Source organism: Cimex lectularius, unplaced genomic scaffold (genome assembly GCF_000648675.2).
Source record: "Cimex lectularius strain Harlan isolate CLEC.00 unplaced genomic scaffold, Clec_2.1 scaffold3, whole genome shotgun sequence".
Classification (NCBI taxonomy): Eukaryota; Metazoa; Arthropoda; class Insecta; order Hemiptera; family Cimicidae; genus Cimex; species Cimex lectularius.
Genome location: NW_019392688.1, coordinates 3,385,462 through 3,405,484, shown reverse-complemented (window position 1 = coordinate 3,405,484; position 20,023 = coordinate 3,385,462). Strand labels below are relative to the sequence as shown.

General features: G+C 34.4%; 3 protein-coding genes across 4 annotated transcripts; all 3 read left to right on the top strand.

The window, feature by feature from the left end:
• The first annotated feature begins 3,351 nt into the window (after positions 1 to 3,351).
• On the top strand, positions 3,352 to 4,526 carry LOC106662073 (coiled-coil domain-containing protein 103). Its single transcript, XM_014385879.1, has 4 exons — positions 3,352 to 3,666; positions 3,746 to 4,151; positions 4,205 to 4,328; positions 4,389 to 4,526. The coding sequence occupies exons 1-4, from the start codon at positions 3,515 to 3,517 to the stop codon at positions 4,406 to 4,408; spliced, it is 702 nt and encodes a 233-aa protein (XP_014241365.1). The 5' UTR covers positions 3,352 to 3,514; the 3' UTR covers positions 4,409 to 4,526.
• A 2,066-nt stretch (positions 4,527 to 6,592) lies between these two features.
• Positions 6,593 to 9,973, top strand: LOC106662325 (elongin-C). 2 transcript variants are annotated; one of them, XM_014386348.2, is made up of 6 exons: positions 6,774 to 7,022; positions 7,146 to 7,244; positions 8,925 to 9,026; positions 9,201 to 9,245; positions 9,483 to 9,673; positions 9,737 to 9,973. In XM_014386348.2, the coding sequence occupies exons 1-6, from the start codon at positions 6,993 to 6,995 to the stop codon at positions 9,876 to 9,878; spliced, it is 609 nt and encodes a 202-aa protein (XP_014241834.1). In that variant the 5' UTR covers positions 6,774 to 6,992; the 3' UTR covers positions 9,879 to 9,973. The 2 variants fall into 2 exon arrangements, with proteins under 2 accessions (XP_014241836.1, XP_014241834.1); XM_014386350.2 differs by lacking the exons at positions 7,146 to 7,244; positions 8,925 to 9,026; positions 9,201 to 9,245 and having other exon boundaries at positions 6,593 to 7,022.
• A 2,860-nt stretch (positions 9,974 to 12,833) lies between these two features.
• On the top strand, positions 12,834 to 20,023 carry LOC106662310 (guanine nucleotide-binding protein G(s) subunit alpha). Its single transcript, XM_014386327.2, has 11 exons — positions 12,834 to 13,198; positions 13,309 to 13,728; positions 17,420 to 17,492; positions 17,560 to 17,614; positions 17,862 to 17,981; positions 18,061 to 18,158; positions 18,290 to 18,344; positions 18,414 to 18,487; positions 18,576 to 18,755; positions 18,834 to 19,029; positions 19,115 to 20,023. The coding sequence occupies exons 2-11, from the start codon at positions 13,590 to 13,592 to the stop codon at positions 19,259 to 19,261; spliced, it is 1,137 nt and encodes a 378-aa protein (XP_014241813.1). The 5' UTR covers positions 12,834 to 13,198; positions 13,309 to 13,589; the 3' UTR covers positions 19,262 to 20,023.

Here is a 20,023-nt window from a genome sequence, read left to right as displayed (position 1 = left end):
TACTTGAAAGAACATGTATAATGCCATATTATCCAGGAATTTCATCTACAATGCAAAGAGGATTTTACACCACTCACCTACCGTACTATCTAAAAGTTATTTTTCACAATTAATCTTATTAAAAAAAAAAAAAAAATCATTCTACATTTGTTTTGTTTTGATACGCGAATACATTAAAATAACAGGACGCCTGCTGACTGGTATAGTCCTGGTTATCTTCAAATTATTAAGATTATTAATAATTTGGCACTTTTAAAATAAACATATTGGACTGAGATCAACCAATAAGAATACAATAGCTTGGATTCAACGAAAATCAAAAAATTCACTAAACAAAACTTTATTAAATTCTAACTCTTATGCACTTACCAGGCACGAGGTTCTTCGGTAAGTATAAAACTACCTGGTCTAACCATGTTTGATAGCCAAGCAGCATCAGAGGATACAAAACCAACAGAAGATCTGGGTTCAAGATCAGGCAATTGAGGATCTGCAACGGTTACATTACAATAGATCAGATAAATTTTTGAGAAGACAAGACCTACTAAGCTATACTAGTCGCACTATACATTTCTTCTTGTGATCTAAGGGGTGATAGACCAGTTCGTTTCCGATCGTTTTAGTCTGCCTAACCTATTTCTACACCTCCTTTGCCCGATGGTATTTGCTGCTACAGTTTGCAGTTTATGCAGTTTTCAGTGCCCCCAATCAAATAAGAAACCAAATCGATTATCCCCCCTGGCTTTTACCCGACCCTAAATTTCTACTATCACTGGCGAAATATAATAAAGTCACCACTCCTGACTACATATACAAACAGGAGTTCCAAACAATAAAAAACGCACTGCCCTCTGCGACATATGTATATACAGATGGTTACAGGGACGTCAGCGGTGTTGGTGTGCAAGTATCGGTGGAAAAAGGAAATATTTATTTTAACTAAATCCCCTAGCAAGCAACTATAGCGCCGAAATTATAGCCATAAAAAATCCCTCAACATTATCCATCCAAATGAGCAAATAATGGTTATGGCTGCCTTGCAAACATTTCATCATCCTTTCAGCAATAAACTTATGGTACGGGATCTATTGTACTCATTGAGACGTCTTGAACAGCAAGGTAAAAGAGTATTTTTTCTCTGGATTCCTGGTCATTCGGGTATTCTTGGCAATGAGAGAGAACATGCCAAGGAGGCAGTTGGAGATGGAAACCCTGTTGTGGAGGTAAGCAAGGATTACCTCATTGCGGCCATTAGGGAGAAAACATATTTACAATGGCAATAAACCTCGCATTCAGTTACAAACAACAAGCTTCATGAATCAAGTGTAACGTACAGGCATGGTCTTCATCGTTTAAGTTGAAGAGAAGGGGGAGGTTGAATTGAGTAGGTTGAGAATAGGACACTGCCGGACCACCAAGGGTCACTTAATGGCCCATGACCCTCCGCAATGAAATAATAACAAGAAAACATTTTTCTATCATATTGCATATATCATGACTTAAGACAATTTTATTCTCCCCCGAATACGCCGTATAAAATATTAGGGGACAGCAAAGAAAATATTGCCGAATTATTCAGCATATATAGCAATTTTGACAGCAGCATATTTAATAAATAAAATATGATGTAGTATACTGATAACAAGAAGAAGAATTAAATGAATAAAAAGTAAATATAGGCCCGGCCGGATAGGAGCCCTAGGACAAAATTTCAGGGCGAAAATGACCTTGGTGGTTCCTGTCCCTTAATGCAAATAAAATAAAATAAAACATAGCCTAACCTCACGTTTTGGTACGCCGACAAGTTTAGATACCCCGTTGTCTGGGGGGGGGGGATTTCGGCTGTGTGTTATTCCATCAGATGTGTCCTTTTGTAAAGTATCGACACCCCACAAAGTTTGCACTGAAGATGACGAGAAGCCCAAACGCTGACAAGTAAAGGTAACGAGAACGGGCGCACTAATTCATCGGAAACTACCAAAGCCCAGTGCTATGTAACGACAGGAAAGTATTAAGTACTGATTTTGGTGTTTTGTGGTGTTCTGTAAGTACAAGACGGGGGACTCAATGGTTAACGCCATACAGAATAAACTAAAAAACTTCCGCCCAACTCGATTTTTGGCAGGCTCATTAAAAAAAATAATTATAAATTACACTAACGTTTCGTCGAAAACAATATTTTCTATGCATTTTTTAAATGCCCATCTTTGCCATATACCTCGATAGCGCTACATTGGCCATGTGTAAGTACTGTGTTTTTTGAATTTATGATCTTCTCAAAACTTTGTCTTTGTGGCTTATGGTCATAGCGTATGCTAGATGGACTGGGAATTGTATACGTTTCAAAACAAGTGGCCTTTTGATATCTCCTCGGCCCTCTAAATATATTCAAAGGATGTGCACCTTATCTCCCTTTTTATTCCCAAGTTAATATTTTGCGGTGTAATATCGTCCTATCAATTTTTAGTTTCAAACCGTCTCCTATGCATAAATTTCTCAATGTAAGTATACATCTTTATACAATATTCGATGGGACACTATAACCATACGTTTTCATTGTCGGCTTTGTCACTAGCTATGGCCTATGGAACCACACTTAACAGTTTTCCCTGGTAGTCGTTTCACAATAAGATTATTGATTACTTTTTTCCTTTCAACATTTCTGGCTGCTAATACTCATCATCACGGCAAAACAATCTTAAATATGTCTACAGATTGACATATTTAAGTTTTTTACAAGCGATCTCAAATTTCCTTGAAGGCCGACTCAGTTCCAACATGGCCAAGGAATTTATATATACATACGAACATTCTGGAATAAGGTATGGTTTTGAAGAAGAAGAAAGCAAATTTAGTTGCTAATGCCAAACTTTCGACCTATTCTAAGGCCATCATCAGGGCAAACCAATCTTAAATATGTCCTTGACAATGTTGGGACTGATGAAGACCTAAAAATAAGTCGAAAGCTTGTCAGTAATAACTGAATTTGCTTTCTTCTGTTTTCAGTATTAGAAGTAACGACCACTTTTTCATTTACGTACATTCTGGATGTTCGACCTATTTTAATCATCATTGCAAAACAATCTTAAATATAAGATTGGCACATTTAAGTTTTTTCTTCCTGCATCAGCCTTTCAGCCGACCCAGTCGGTGGTTCGATTCCCACCGTCGGCATCGCCCCTTTTTTTCAGCAACCCTCCCTCTCCCAAAAAAAAGATCGCGTTATCACGTTCCTTGGCTAATATAATAAGTTCATAAGGCCATAAAAAATCCGTATGTATATATAAATAAATCAATAAATGCAAACATAAAAAAGGTAAAAGACATGAGCAGACGGAACAACACTGCTTCGCTCGAGTCGATAGCAACAGTAAACACATGATATCGTTTTTTGAGTTTTGACCGCAAACTCCGCTTTGATTTTTGAGTTTTTAGGCGTTATTTCTATTTTTACGGATCGGAAAATAATTTTAACCGGCGGGCGAGGTCTCTCTGGACTAGAAGAAGGCCGTAAATGGCCAGGGAGCTTTCTCGTGTCATCGACTTGACCTCGTTGGAAGAGGAGGTTCGTAAGACAGTCGAAGCCGACCGGCTCTACGATTTACAGAACAAGGCTAAAATCCTAGCCGTCACGGATCGAAAAGTCTCATCTTATGAGGAATTCAGGTGAAGCCGCGTTCTGAAATAGACTAGCTTGAAATTCAGTCTACCATCGCTTTATTGACTAATGTCAACGGTGTTTCAGAGATCGTGTGAACGCCGCCCACCTCCGTCCTCTGGACAAGAAGGACAAAATCGCAGAAGACGGCTTCAAACGGGTCTGGAACCCTATAAGGAGCCAAGGGTCCGCTGAGACTGCAACCATGTCGAATCAAGTTTGGGACGAGGCGCCGCAGACTTTCCACGATATACTGTCTCGCATCCCAACTCCGACGCAACGCTACTTCTACCTCAGGGAGTCTGGAGCGGAAGAGTTGAGCAGAGGTCTGCGCCGAGAGGTGCCAGTCGGTGTCCTAGGCGACATAGTCGAAGCACTTTCCGCATTCCCTAATACGACAGAAGACATACTCTTCGTCGTGAGCGTCCTCGATACCATCTCTAAAACAGATAGGTTCCGGCTCAGCCTTGACTTCCTCACCTGCTCTGAAAAGGTAACTTCTAATAAAAACAGCTTTACAAAATTATTACAAACTTCTTCTTCAAGGACATGGTCTGGTCTCTCATGGACAAACTGACCAAGAGCTTCAACAACAGGCACCAAGACTTAGCCGAGGAAGGAGTCACAGAATGGACTGTTCAAGGTCTCAGGGAAAAGTATTGTGTACCAGGTATTTAATATTAAAATCAACCTTTAAAACTTAAATCATCTCAAATACACAATTTTTCAGGAAAAAGGCCACAAGAGTAAAACCGACAAGAGATAGAAACCAGGGAGGATTTAGAGAAAGCTTCCTTTTTAAAATTTTTTGTAAAATATAAAACAAAAAGCTTTAATTTTTTTAATTAAACCTGTGTTAATTAATTTATTTTAATTTGTATGGAAATACAATTTTGATTTATGTTGGTTATATATATATTTTTTTATATTTTTTTATTTATACATATTTTTTTAATCTCAAAAAGTATTACAATCAACACACTCCCAACTATATACCAATTAATTATAAATAAATGTTACATGTATATACTCTAACCTTGCTTATCTTCCCTTTTTCCTCTCAATCAAGGCAAACAACCTCCTCGGGTTATTTTCCAGCTCTTGGAATAAACCCTGACGATGCGATGCACCCCTTATAGACCATCTGAGGAGTGTGGCATGCTACTTCTGTATACACCAAATCTGGGGTGCCTGCAGTGACCCGAGGTGTGCAGATACAATTTTTAACAGATATAAGTAAAACATGAATTGTGAGATATCCTGTTAGGATCGGTAGGGTGAGGAATGACCCATCACTTACTATGGCGAGAAGCTAACCAAAAGGGCAAGGATAGGCAGACCAAAATGATAAAAAGAAAGACCAATTAAATTATTCATCAATAATTAAATTAAAACAATTTAATTCACATAAATTTAAACAAAAGTATATTTGGACAACAGAGAAATATTTCAAACTTGGAAAAGTTGATGATCACCCATTTTGTAAGTCAATCAGACATAAACTGCTCAAAAGTGAACAGGGGATATTGGAAGTTATTCTTATTCTATTAATTTGAATTAAATTGACCGATATATTCTTGTTGGTTAGACAAAACAAAATAGAGCATACAAGCAAAAAACAAACAAATGTTAATCATCTTTTTAACACTGGAATCAGGATTAATCAATTTGTAAACGAACACCTTTTCTCCATTTTAATCCAGTTGTATTCTCTTTAACCATAGAAAGACATTATCATGAACTAGAAGTTCGCGATATTATTGTGAAAATGAGTCATCAAGTGGATATCGCAGAGGCAGTGGTCTTCCGGGCTTTAGCCTGATTCCAAGATGGAGATGCCAATAGGAGGCCTGGTAGTGGATCTTAGAGCAGAGAGGGCAGAAATATTGTCATTGCTGTAAGACGGAACTCTTTCCACACTGCCTGCCAGATCCCAAATGAAGTACAAGATGTTTTGGTAAAACTTTTATCAACACAAACAATTCATAATTATTTGTGGGACATTGGCTTCACATAATATGCCCCTCTAAGATGACCTGTAGCAACAGCAACTCAGGAAATTATGGTGCAGCAAGCTCCTAGAAGAGAACACCAATTGGAATGCTGTTATGTTTACAGATGAATCGCGTTTCTGTCTGTATAGTGATAGCAGGCGCCCTAGCACTCCAAGAAAAGAGGATGTGTACAATACCCCAGTCCGTGCACCCTTCACAGCAGTTTGGAGGAGGTGTAAAGTCTGGGCCGGGATTTTCACTGGAGGAGAACGTAACTCAATATTGTTGAAGGCAACCTCACCGCAGTCCGTTATGTCCAAGAAATTATCGAGGACTACATCCCTCAAACCTGGGATCTCATTGGTAGTGATTTTAGATTTCTGGATGAATGCTAGAACTCATAGAGGCAGAAATGTTTAGAAAACTTGGGAAGTTCCCATCTGCCTCTTCCCCCATTGTCTCCAGGCCTCAATCCCATTGAGCACATGTGGGATGCATCATCCATCCGCAACCAGTTGACCTGGAATAACTGAGTGCAGCATTGCAACATCTAAGGAGTGAAATTCCTTATGAAAATAGTGACAACTTTATTAACAGTATGATTAACAGGCGCACAAAGGTTTTACCTAACAGAGGACATACACGGTATTAATTGTTTAAAAAAATTATTGTGCCCAATACACAAAATTATGGAATTAAAACCTTTTATTTTATTTTTCAAAAACCCTTCAGTATTAAATATCCCTTCAGTAAAAAACAGTAATTCCTATTCATTTTTTAGCAATTTATTTCAGTATATTAGGACCAAAACATACAAGATCGGTCAATTTGTTTGAAGCATAGAAACAAAGTGTTTGATTATGACAAACAAATCGAACCACACAGTAAGAAAAGCATTTTTCATGTAATAATAATAGTGGACGATCTCTTCAACAAATTCTGTCAAACGTCATGGATAACTGCGACGCCCCTCCAAGTTTTACCGTTTAAATTTCCCTTGCGTTCATTAGTATTTAATCAAACAATTTATCGATTAATATTTTTCTTTTTTATTTAATGTAATAATTGTTCGATGTTGATATTTATATGAAACTTGAAAGTCATATTTGTAGTGTTATTCGTTCATTTTTTCCTTTTCACATAACCTGCAACACTGCACACTTTCATCCAGAGAATCGGACGTCAATTTCTAGTACATAGTTTATTGTTTGTGGAGAGTAATTTTTAATTTTCAACCTCAGGGTCTCGTCGGGAGTCTGATCTCCAGAAATATCCGACTCGTGAAAATTCTTTAACCGGCAGACTTAGAATCCGGGTAGAAAGTCAATTTCGTGGGAAGGATGTCGGGCGACAACTTGGACGAGAAGAAGGTGAGACCTTTTTTTCTTTTAACACCCGAATCTCTTTTATTACACCACTATCCTGTCCGACATACATTCCTCATCTCCTCATTTTTTCCCTTCCCTTGGGGAAATGTTCTGAACCGTTTTAAGATGAACGTCCAAGAAGAGGAAGAAGCCTTGGTCGAAGAAGAAGAAGATACTAGGGTAAGGGAAGTTGATGATGAAGAGGCGCCCACGGAGGCCAGTACGGTGAGGGCCGACCTTAAGCTTTTACCTTTATTTTCAATCGGAGTCAAACAAATAGGCTCATCCGTAGGTTAGCCATAGCCTGAAATAAAAAAGATGACTTGGCTTTTCATCACAAATATTTTACCCTTGTAATAAATAATCAAAACTGACAAACAACTTTGATTTGGCTGGATTTCACTATTGGACATTAACAGTCTACGATATGACACAACTGTTGTAGTGATATGCTTATCACTTCACTAAACGAGTAAGATTTCATGCCTGTGATGATTACAAGTTTATTGTTTAGTTAGTGCTGTTAACCATTATTATTCATGAAAAAAAAAGAAAGTATTTTTTCCATTTCTTCCAATTTTTAGGGTCTGATGGGTGGTCTGTAGTTTGTTTCTGATCTTTTCGTTTGCACATTCTTAGGCCTCATTCAGATGAGGCGGTTTGGCTGATTAATCTAAAACGCACTGTTCACACTAAGCAAATCTTGGCCAACGAAAGACAACCAACTGCTTCATCAGCCAAGATTTGCTAGGGTACGGTTACTGTGGATGTGAATTCTGGTGATAATTTATTCTGATGGTTTCATCTGAACAAACAAATACTTGTTTTTCAATGAGAGTGTTTACTTTGGCAGTGAAGTCCAATTCAGAACACACACGATGTCAGAACTATTCGAGCTTTCAAATGAGTTTGACTTTTTCGTGCGTTCTGATATTGAATTTAGAGAGTTTTGGTTATTTCACCATGGATATTGATAAAATGATTAGTCTTGTGTTTTAGAATCGCTGTTTCTGGGACATGAAAGACAAAAAATATCACAAAAGAGATCTCTCACCAAAAGTGGTAGAAAATTGCTCAATAAATCATAACTAGGAGTAAGTTTGAAACTCTCCTTTATCATCTCTTGTGGGAAATAAGTGTTTAATGTGCTCTGTTTTCCCACCAGCTATCAACAATAACTCAATCAATAGACTGTCAAGAAAATAAAACTCATAAGTTCGTCCATTTTGCTAGGATGATTTCAGACGTACTCATCAGAACTAGCATCCACTGTAACCTTAGCCTTAGCGTGTGCGGGCGATAAATCAGAGCCAATGGAGTAGTTTACTGTACTTTATTTCAGAGTAAATGATTTTTTAACTTTTCACATTTTTTTATTACTACTGTAATCTTGTTAATGTGAATTTATTTATTTCTTATAATTAGAAAATTAACCAAATACTTTTTCTAGCTTTAAAATTCTTTATTTATGCTTATTGTCAATTAATATTAATACAAGCTTTTATGTTTTGGTATATTTTATGAAAATTCCAGGTAGGAAATATGTTTTATTTATCTAGAATGCTCCGAAAATTCAATTAAATAAATGAGTCTGGTTGTTTCTGTTGAAATTAAAACTCTACTAATGCCACTACAAAAACCAAGATAAATATAGAAGAAAAAAGTTTTATTTGTAATTTTGTCGTTTACTTTTAACAAATTTACAGTTTAAAATAATATCGTTTCTTTTTAAGTTATCATGATCTCATATCTTTTATGTTTTAAAGATCACCTTAGTGAAATCCAGCCTTAAAATCCTGGTAAACTTGTTAATGCAGAAAATTACCACCTCAATAGCAAGGTTTCACTCCGAATGGTTCATCTATAGCTTAAGTCTTTCAGTTTAAACATCAAATCACATTATAGTCGCAACTCACCCGGTCTGAGAACGCTGAAGAAACTTCGACGACGATATCCCAAGAAGTCTATAGACGGCGGGAGCCGTTGAGAGAAGATTCATACTCAACCGTAAGAACTAGCTTTTCCGAATTCACATTTGAAATCAAATCAATTTTGTAGTATAAAATGTATTAAACTAGGCTACATTTACATTATTTGTCTTTCTTTTTTTATTTATTTTTTATTGTTACATTTTGTTTGTCGGTTTGGAAATAAATTAAAAACGAACGTTGAAAAAACAAGAGCTCGTCCAGCTCAAAAAAGAAATCAGAAGAGGTATCATCATCGGTAAGTTTATTTTATGACAGTACTTCATTTTTGTAAAAACTGAGGGGGAATCATTCCAATTCCTTTCAAATATCAATTTAAAACTAATCCTTTTCCTATTTTAAATTATTATACCTTTAACCATCACTACGTTTTTATTATTTTACCATCCTCAACTTCACCAGTTTTGAAAATGCTGGATATATATATGTAAGGAGAGTTTATTATAATTTTGTGGTTTTGTTTATTTGAAAATAGGAAGATGAAAAGGTATACGGAGGATGCCAGGGCCCAGAGGCAATGTACGTCAAACTAATTTCATCAGACGGCCATGAGTTTATCGTAAAGCGTGACCATGCACTCACATCTGGGACAATCAAGGCAATGATGTCAGGCCCGGGTCAATTCTCGGAAAATGAAACTAATCAAATTCACTTTAGGGAAATACCGTGAGTAATGATTTTTTTAAAAATTTTTTCATTCGTGTATTTTCAATGTTTTCTCTTGTCCAGGTCTCACGTTCTGCAGAAGGTATGCATGTATTTCACGTATAAGGTGCGCTATACAAACAGCTCGACAGAGATCCCGGAATTCCCAATCGCACCGCAGGTCGCTCTTGAACTCCTTATGGCCGCAAATTTCTTAGACTGTTGAAATTTTTTTTTTACCATATGAATCTTTTGTATATTTCGAATGTATGAGTTGAATAAATTTTGGTAATCCCTGAATTAAATAAGTATCGCCCGGGGAAAATGAAAATAAAATGTCTTATCGTTTATATTTTTTACAAATTGTATTCACAAGCGGCACTTGGACAATGTTTTAAATTATATTAGTCTTTAATCTTCGTTCCTTTTTTCCTTCCTTCTTATCAAATAAATTATATGTTCGAAAAAATATATGAGTATTGCAAAATGTTTATTACCTGTTTTAATCTGTATTCGCAATAGTATTAAACCCGAGTGTTTTCTTTCAATATATAGGGCATAATAATCTGTTATTGTAGAAATACATGCCATAAAAACATTAATTATAGTAACTTTGAGCACTTTGAAATTTTATTGATAGCAGACGTAGTACAATTGAGCTTGGTACTGTAGGGCGAAACTTGGCATATAATAAAGTAGAATCTATTTTTTAAATATATAGTGTTATAGTAAAATATCAACTTTAAAAAATATATATACAATAATTTAAAAAAATAATCGAGATATTTTCTTAGTAAATTTTACTTTTATTTCTGATTTGTTAGCTTTCTGAGTTTTTATTTAATTCTAACAATTTATATATGTTTAATAAATTCGTGTTCTGATTTTCATGACCTTCCTTTCTTATTTTTCATCTTAGTCGAATTCATACTATAGCATTATGTTGAAAGTAAGTATATGTTGATGACAAAAATGTAAATCTTTGAAAATAAAAAAAGTTATGAAATATGGTCAGACATTAATCAGTGTAAGTGATAACTGTGCATCAGCAATGTAAAAATTGTACAGAAACTCGTTAAAAAAAAAAATCATGTATATTTTTTTCAATATTAAAAGACTTTGGCCCTATTTAATGATTCATTTTCCTACCTAACGTCAAAATTAAATTCAGTCAATTCACATTTTCCAAATAAAAAAAAAAAGTTTTGTAGATGTATTCTGTTATTCCTAACAAGTTTAACCTTGCAGCAGGTGGGTGGTAGTATTGTACCGCAATTTCTTTTTTATTGTATTTTTAGTATGTGCTTTGGTTCCGATGGTACAGGTGGTATTCTTTCCCTTCGTTTTTAAGGATTGGGAGTGACAAGTGAAATTTTTTTTTAAATTTATCAGTCAATACAGAGCCATTAAAGAGAAAACTTGTGTTTTTGAAACTGCATATCGCGTCCAGAGGAATAGAAAATTATTCACTGCGTCCATTTCTAGAGTTATGAAGAACACATCCAATGAGTTTTTTTTTTTTTTTTTTTTTTTTTTTTTTTTTTTTTTTTTTTTTTTTTTTTTTTTTTTTTTTTTTTTTTTTATAGCAAGGATCAGCAAAAATAAGGATATGATGGTATATCTGTCGGAGGTCTGAGCAGTTTTGCATGCAGAAGAAATTGGGAAGGTTTCCTAGAATTAATCCATTTACACTTGATCTTACGATAGAAAAATCAATTTTATTTATTTGTTTTTTATTGCAGCTCACACAGGAATGTTTCCACAAAGGAGCAGTCAACACACCAGTTATACTAATTAGAGTGGAAACCTAAAACAATCTACCAATGGAAACCAAAACACTAGAAATGAAAAGATAAAAACTAAAATAAAATCAAGATTAACATCAACATGGGTATACAAATTTCTACAGACCCAGCTTACTAGATATTCTCATCATCAAACAAATCATGTTCTCTCAAATGTCTATGTGGAAGATTAAACCAAACAAATTCGCCACAGTCTCTGAAGCATCCACTTTATTGTTATGCAATTTACAGCAAAAGGTAACCAAATCCATTATGTGTCAATGTTCAACGGTATTTAGCCTAATTATATCAAGCAAAACGCAAGATAAATCCCTATAATAAAAAAACAAGCTCTCTGAAACGTAAATAACTGCCAAACATCTCAACTCTGTGTGTCATCAACCACGGGGACCATAAACAATTTATGCATACTCGATATGACTTCTATACAAGGACAGCAACAAAACTATTATCACAAATGAGTAAGTTCATTCAAGTTCACCAGTCATTTTTTTAATAAAGCCTAAGCCTTGTAGATCACAGCATCAATGCCCTGATCATTAAAAATTACCCTGAGATCTTGTACCTCAGAAACTTTCTCCTTCTGCTTGCCCTTAAGAAAATATACAGGTTTATTTTCATCCTTAGTTCTTTTATAAAAACAAATAATTTTTCACTATTCATAATAACCATACAGATGACCAATGCTGCAACCAAAAATCTTGAATGACCCTCTGACTCAAGACCTACAGTATTAACCAGCTTTAAATCATCAGCCAATAGTGATACAGAATTATTCCAGATTAGCAGCAACTTCATTTAAAAAATAGAGAATAAATGAGTGATGATGAAGTTTGGTCGTTAACAATCATATCTTGCTGTTTTGGTCTGATATGATTGGCACATTAAAGACAGACTTTATAATATAGTCATGAAATAAGATTTAAAGACTCTTGTTGCTCAAAAGTCCATTTAGGATTATAAAATGTTTCTTTCGTTTGAATTGTGGACAGGTCACAAATGGGATTTATCCATGTTTGGAATGGTAATTTGAACGGAATGGGTTCGTCGTATGGGGGCGCTCTTGATGGCCGTCTCGAAAATGAAATAATTTTACAAGTTTTAACGCGGATGAAACAAATGTTTTTGATTCGGGTTTATTAAAAATTCTTTACTCGAGAAGATAAAATGTTGAATATAAATAAAACAAAAAAATGGTTAAAATGAGTGTAAATGTGTTTAAAAAATAGGAGTTAATTGAATCGATGAATGAGTAAAATCGATTTATTTTGTTATTGATGTGTTATTAATCGATTAGTCGGTCCGAGGCGAAGGCTAGCCCGTGTTTCAACCGGGGGATGATCGATGATTCGGTTTTTCCCTCTCTGTCTCACGCTTTGGGTTGGAGGCGGAGCGGGACTTTTCCTCTCTGTCACTCCCTCTTCCCACCACCGCCCCCCCACCCGTTTGGCCTTCCCGTCTCTCTCGGGGAAAACTCGGACTCCCAGTCTATATTTATATATGTACAGCCCGTTGTTTATTAATAAATCCGGTGGTGCCGTTTTTCCTTGATTTTCCGCCCCCTTCGCCGCCTCAGCCGCCGCCGCCGCCTTCACGGAGGAAACCCGAGCTGAAGAGGCCCGGAAAAGGGGCGGCCCGACCCGAGCGGAAAACCCGAGCCTTTCCGGGCGTTCCGGAACACCGTGGAAAAGAGGCTCGTTTTTCCAGATTTGGCCGATTTTGAAAGGAAAAGGACTCGAAGGTGGGGGAAGCCTTTATATTAAGAGAAAAAAGACTCATTGGGTCTTTTTTCAACACGTTTAATAACAGTCTAGTTGTTTTTTTCACCCTCGGCACTTTACTCTCTTTTAGAGCTCTTTCTTCGTCTCGTTCGCGTCCGTTCCGGCTCTTGGAGGAAATTCGAAGGCGAGGCTCGACTTTTTGACTCGACTCGATCTCCGGACCCTCACGAAAAATTAACTTTTATGCATAAAGTGAAGAAAAAAAGCTGCTGAAGTGTCCGCTTCTCGCCCTTGCATTGACTAAAGAGAGAGAATCGACTGCCCGGATGTGCGGCATTGGACGGATCGCACCCTCTGGGGTGTGCGGTTGAGCGGATCTGTGCTGAGCTCGCGTACACCGGGGACTCGGACATGGGCTGCTTCGGCTCTGCGGCCTCCAGGGCCGACCATGAGGAGACAAAGAGGAGTAAGGAGACCAACAAGAAGATCAACCAGCAACTGCAGAAGGACAAGCAAGTCTACAGGGCGACGCACCGGCTGCTTCTTCTCGGTGCGTTCAATGTTTTTAACAATACATTTAACACCGTCAATTCCACTATAAATACACAACCCAATTAATACTTTGTAATACACAACTTAACGTGTAGTTTGTTTGTTTCTGTATTTTTTTTTAAATTTTTATTATTGGTCACAACAGACCTAAACAGTGAGGATAGGCTGACAAAAATTATCAGAAACAACCAAACTACATCACCTTAAAAATTACTCTTTCAAATAAAAGTAAATAAATAGTGAGATTTTTTGTTGAGGTTTGGTGTGGTAGTAAACTAACTGGCTTTGGTCGATTCTGGTCAATTTGGATCGTCTGTCATGTCAAACCAAAAGTGCAGGAAATGATCGCAAATGACCAAACTACATTGACCTACAAAATTATGCATTCAGATAAAATCAAAATAAATAGTGTGATTTTTGCTGAGATTTAGCATGGTAATAAACTTTTACTTTGGTCGATTGCGGTCATTTTTGTTCTTCTCTCATTCCAGTCCACAAGTGCGAGAATAGGCAAGAAATGATTAGAAACGACCAAACTACTCTGACTTATAAAACAACATTTTCAAATAAAACAATAAATGCTGACATTTTTTGTCAAGGTTTAACAAGGTAATAAACATTTGCTTTGATCAATACTGGTCCATTTGGATCATTTGCATGTCAAGCCAAAAGTGCAGGAAATGATCGCAAACAATCGAACTATATTGACCTATAAAATTATGCATTCAAATAAAACTAAAATGAATAGTGAGATTTAACGTGATAATAAACTTTCACTTTAGTCAATTCCGGTCGTTTTGGATCATCTCTCATGGTAGACCAAAAGTGCAAGGATAGGCAAGAAATGATTAGAAAGACCAAACTACACTGACTTATAAAATTGCACTTTCAAATAAAACCAAAGGAAAATGAGCTTTTTTGTTAAGTTAATCCATATATGTTTAGCAGTCATAATTGTCCTATTTAATTATTTCAATTAATAATACTTTTTATGTAAGTATAATTATTTTACTACCAGTCAACCAAGAATTATTCTTTTTCAATATCTAATATCAATATAATATTTACATTGATATAATTAATATCAATATATAATAATTAAACAGGTCAACTATGACCGCTAAACATAAATGGATTAATATAATAATTAAAGAGGCAATTACTTCACTAACATCTCCCTGTTACCACATAAGTCACTGAGAATGAAATTCTGATTACACGACATTTGAAAAATGGCAAAAAGAGGGAATATTTGAAGGTTGTAGGTTGAGATGAGGATTTGGTGTCCGAGTGGATCGAATTCATGGTAGATCAAGTGGTTAGAGCAGTGGCATATTGAGCCGAAAGTCGTGGGTTCGAATCCTGCTCGTGGCATTGACTTTTCCATCTCAGCCAAGACCTTAGATAAAAAGTATAATTTTTTGTTAAGGTTTAGCTAGGTAATTATCTTTTACTTTGGTCGATTCTGATCATTTTGGATAATCTATCATGCTAGACACAAACACCATGGATGTGAAAGAAATGTCGAAAACAACCAAACTACACTGAATTATAGAATTGCACTTTCAAATAAAACTCAATAAATAGTTGGCATTTTTGTTTAGATTTAGCCTGTTAATGGACTTTTGCTTTGGTGTATTCCAGCTTTGTATTATCTCCATGTCAGAACAAAAGTGCAAGAAATTACCGCACTACATTGACTTACATAATTACACTTTCAAATAAAACCAAAGAAAAATTGGCTTTTTTTTACTGAGTCGTAACATGGTTAGGGATGGTTAGCATAGTAATAAGCTTTTACAATGGTTGATTCCAGTAAATTTGTATAATCTGTCTTGCCAGACTGAAACACGAAGGATAGGGAAGAAATGATCAGAAACAGGTCAAGCTACACCAACTTATAAAATTATGAATCAAAAAACGAAAATAAATAGTGAAGTTTTTGTTGAAATTTAGTGTGGTAATAAACTTTTACTTTGCTTAATTTTGGTCATTTTGGTTCATCTTTCATGCCAGTCCAATAGCGCAAAGATAGGCAAGAAATGCTCGGAAACAACAAACCTATTTTGTTGAAGTACTATTAAACACAGCATTTCCATCGGCATATAAAATTGTACTTTCAGAAAGAAATTTTGATGGCGATTTCCTCTCGAGGTATGCAACTTTATTTTCTTATTGACTGGTCCTTTGCAGTCGTTTTGAACAGAAAGTTATTGGAAATCGACCAATCTAGGCAAATATAGATAATTATATTTAACATTTTACCATTTAGCAAATATATATAGCCTGATTTTCTATCATTTTCAAACATTAAGGCTGAAACTTCCCTTCGACAGGGCAAAGTCATCTGAATCTACAAAACCTGATAAGCCTGATATTGGATTATTTATTAACTATATTACAAAACCAACTTAACGAAATAATTTATATAATATAGAAAATAGACAATAAATTCAAAATTTTACCAATAGAAAATTAATATGTAGCCTGTTTTTTCATTGTTGACAACAATTTGTTCAAGGTTGAAATAAATTCAGTTTCAGACGATTTTTTTTTTTTAACCAATAAAACACATAAAAGCTCATGTCTTATAATACATTCAGTATAATTTTAATAATATATAATTTTTAATAATTTTTTACATTTTAAATTATTGGAAACAAATAAATAAAATATAAATCATTCTGCAAAATTGGTATAGTACAGCAATACAACATGCTGACATCTTGTTTTTCTATTTAATTACTATTGTCGTGACTCCTCTAGTAATTTTTTTTTATATTATCGTTTTTATGTTGTATTGCTCATGTTATTATTATAAAATATTATTTAAGTACTCAAATGTTATACTTTTCTGAATAAATTCTGTCTGATGAATACTGAATAAATAGTTGAAATTTCAGATATTTAAATTGGACTACATCCTTGATTCTTCAATATAATTAATTAATGATATAAAATTTTAATATAATAATTGGAAATGGTTTTCCTGTTGTGAATAGAAATTATTTATATTTGTTACATGGTTGACATTCCAATAGGTAAATACCAAATATAGCTCATATAAATTGGCCAGTTTTTTTTTTCTTTTTGTATACAGATTATGCACCATTGATATTGGTGATTAAAGTAAATTTCTTGTTTTTAAAATTCACTGAACAATTAATTTTTTTTTACATTTTGTGAGTATGAAATACTAGGTTCAACATTTATATAATTTATATCTATTGTATTTTTTTCCAATCAACATCCATGAAGATGACCCGAATAAAGGTCAAAATGTTGGGGGGAAAAATGAAAAAGTTGTTTTCTAAAATACTTCATTCCTGTCCGCTCCTCACGACTTCAACAAATTATTAAACAAAATGTTTAAATTTTTTGTCAAATATGTTGTAGATATTTTATTTTAGTTTTTTCTTCATTTTATAAATCTAAGGGTGTGGCATTTTTTCTATTATTTTTCTCTTTATTATCTTTATTTATAAAAATGTGCTCTCATTTTCCTTGACGATTTGTTTTTGTAATGTAATCGTTATCAGTCCAACACCTCGCCCAGACCACAGGAGGAAGTTTCATGATTTGTTTTTGAATGTTAAAATTTGGAAACATATCCAACAGTCTCAAGAGGCAGAATTTCATAAATTTACAATTGAATTGAAAGAATTAAAAAAAAATTGTTTTGTTTCTAGGCGCTGGTGAATCAGGAAAGTCGACTATAGTGAAACAAATGAAAATACTCCATGTCAATGGGTTTTCCCCAGAGTAAATATTCATATTATACTAGTATGATCTTTGAATAAATGTTCTGACATAATGATCATAATTCCAGGGAAAAACGACTTAAAATAGAAGATATAAAGAAAAACATAAGGGACGCGATTTTGGTGAGTATATAAGTAAAATTTTTAATATACTAATTATAAGTAATAAAACAATATTAACATAACTACTGTTTTATGTGCAATTAACAGTTATAGTTCGTGTTCATATTAAAAATTTATAAAATTTTTCATATTAAAAATATATAAGACCTTGGAACTAGTTTAAATAATGTGATTGTCCATGATTTGCATTCTCACTTATATCTTCTTTTTAATAGTATTTTTATTTATTATTTTTAATTCGTTCCAGACTATAACGGGAGCGATGTCGACTCTCAGCCCTCCAATAGCTTTAGAGCATCCTGAAAACCAGGCCAGGGTGGACTACATCCAGGACGTCGCTTCCCAGCCGGATTTCGATTATCCACCCGTGAGTATCACGATGTTTTTATGCCATGGGTCATATATATTTGAAAGCTGCTGACCCACTCGGTTTGTTTTGCTATTAGGAATTTTACGAGCACACAGAAATACTTTGGAAGGACAGAGGTGTTCAAGCGTGTTTCGAGCGATCAAACGAATACCAGTTGATTGATTGCGCCAAATAGTGAGTAAAGTCTCTATAGAAAATATATATATCAAAAATATTGTTTTTTACTACAAGATTTTTCTAGTCTAAAAATCATCATATAATTTAATAAAATGAGTGAAGTTTGTTTATGTTTTTGTTTGTTTCAGTTTCCTTGATAGAGTAAATGTTATAAAACAGGCTAACTACACACCCTCAGAACAGGTAATTGATCCTTTTTTTCTTTTTTATTATATATAAATCTAATTTTCTTTTGTCTTTTTTTTTCCATAGGATATTTTGAGATGCCGTGTGCTCACATCTGGGATATTCGAGACTATATTCCAAGTGGAAAAAGTCAATTTTCAGTATGTTTTTTTTTTTTTAAATTTTATTCTTTAATATTCACACAAAACTCTTTTTTAAATTATTTTTCTAATTTTTTTATGTTTCTAGTATGTTTGATGTGGGTGGTCAGAGAGACGAAAGGCGTAAATGGATCCAGTGTTTCAATGATGTGACTGCTATCATATTCGTAACCGCGTGCTCGTCCTACAATATGGTACTTAGGGAGGATCCGACCCAGAACAGGCTCAGAGAATCTCTCGATCTTTTTAAAAGTATTTGGAACAATCGGTGAGTCGTTTGTCAAGATTTTTTTTTTTAATTGAATCCTAGGAGGAAGAATTATTATTTTTTTATATTATTCTTTAGGTGGTTGCGAACAATAAGCGTAATCCTTTTCCTGAACAAGCAGGATCTTCTGGCAGAGAAAATCAAAAGCGGGAAATCACGACTTGAAGACTATTTCTCCGAGTTTTCAAGATACGAGACCCCTGTAGAAGCGGAAGCTGGGAACGAAGACCCAGCTGTTGTTAGGGCAAAATATTTTATTAGGGATGAATTCTTGGTGAGTTAAGTCAATGGTCTATATTTAAAATATATATATAGATTTTGGATTTTTTTTTACTAATCTCTACAATCTTTATTCACAGCGTATTTCAACAGCTTCGGGGGATGGGAAGCATTACTGCTATCCCCATTTTACTTGTGCTGTTGACACAGAAAACATACGGAGGGTCTTCAATGACTGTAGGGACATAATACAACGTATGCACCTTCGCCAATATGAACTGTTGTAAATTAACACAATAGGTATTTATCGTATATATATATTTATATATATACGATAACAACAATGATGTCAAATTGAAAAGATAAGTGTATTAAGGTAACCGATTTCTTTTCTTTTCTTTTTTTTTTAAATTGTTTCGTTCTTAATGTTTGATTAAGATTTTTAAATGAATGTCATCCCTTAGCCCTGCTCTACATATTAAAATAACAGTCGAGAATAAATTATTATTCCATTTTTGAATTCTTTTTAAATGGGGAGATTTTTGCATATTGTGGTATCTTCCAGTTGGCTGTTGAGGTTTGTGATGCACACTGAGAGCCTTCCCCCATCCTTCGTTTGCCAGCGTACGACCCATTACAAAAAAAAAAAAAAAAAAAAAAAATGAAAAAGTAAAAAAAAAGACAAATATTGTTTTAATAGTTTGAAAAATTTTAACTTTGCATCAATTAAGTCTTAAATATATGTTTTCAACTTAAGTCAAAATCGTTTAAACAAAAGTGTGCAGTTTAAAATCCAAGGTATTAACTTTTTTAAATAAAACCTAAACGTTTAGAGTACTAACAATATTTCAAACTTGAAAATGCTTCCCTTAGTGTAAAAATCCAAACGAGATTTTATTTCCTTTTTCAAAACACATTTTTAAGTTAAAAAAAGAGAACAATTTGGCAAATGTAATGTTATAAAAATTGACAGAAACAGCTGTTATAAGAGCTACTTGCAATATTTAATTAGAATCGAAAATATTAGAATTCAATGTTAGCAGTAAAAA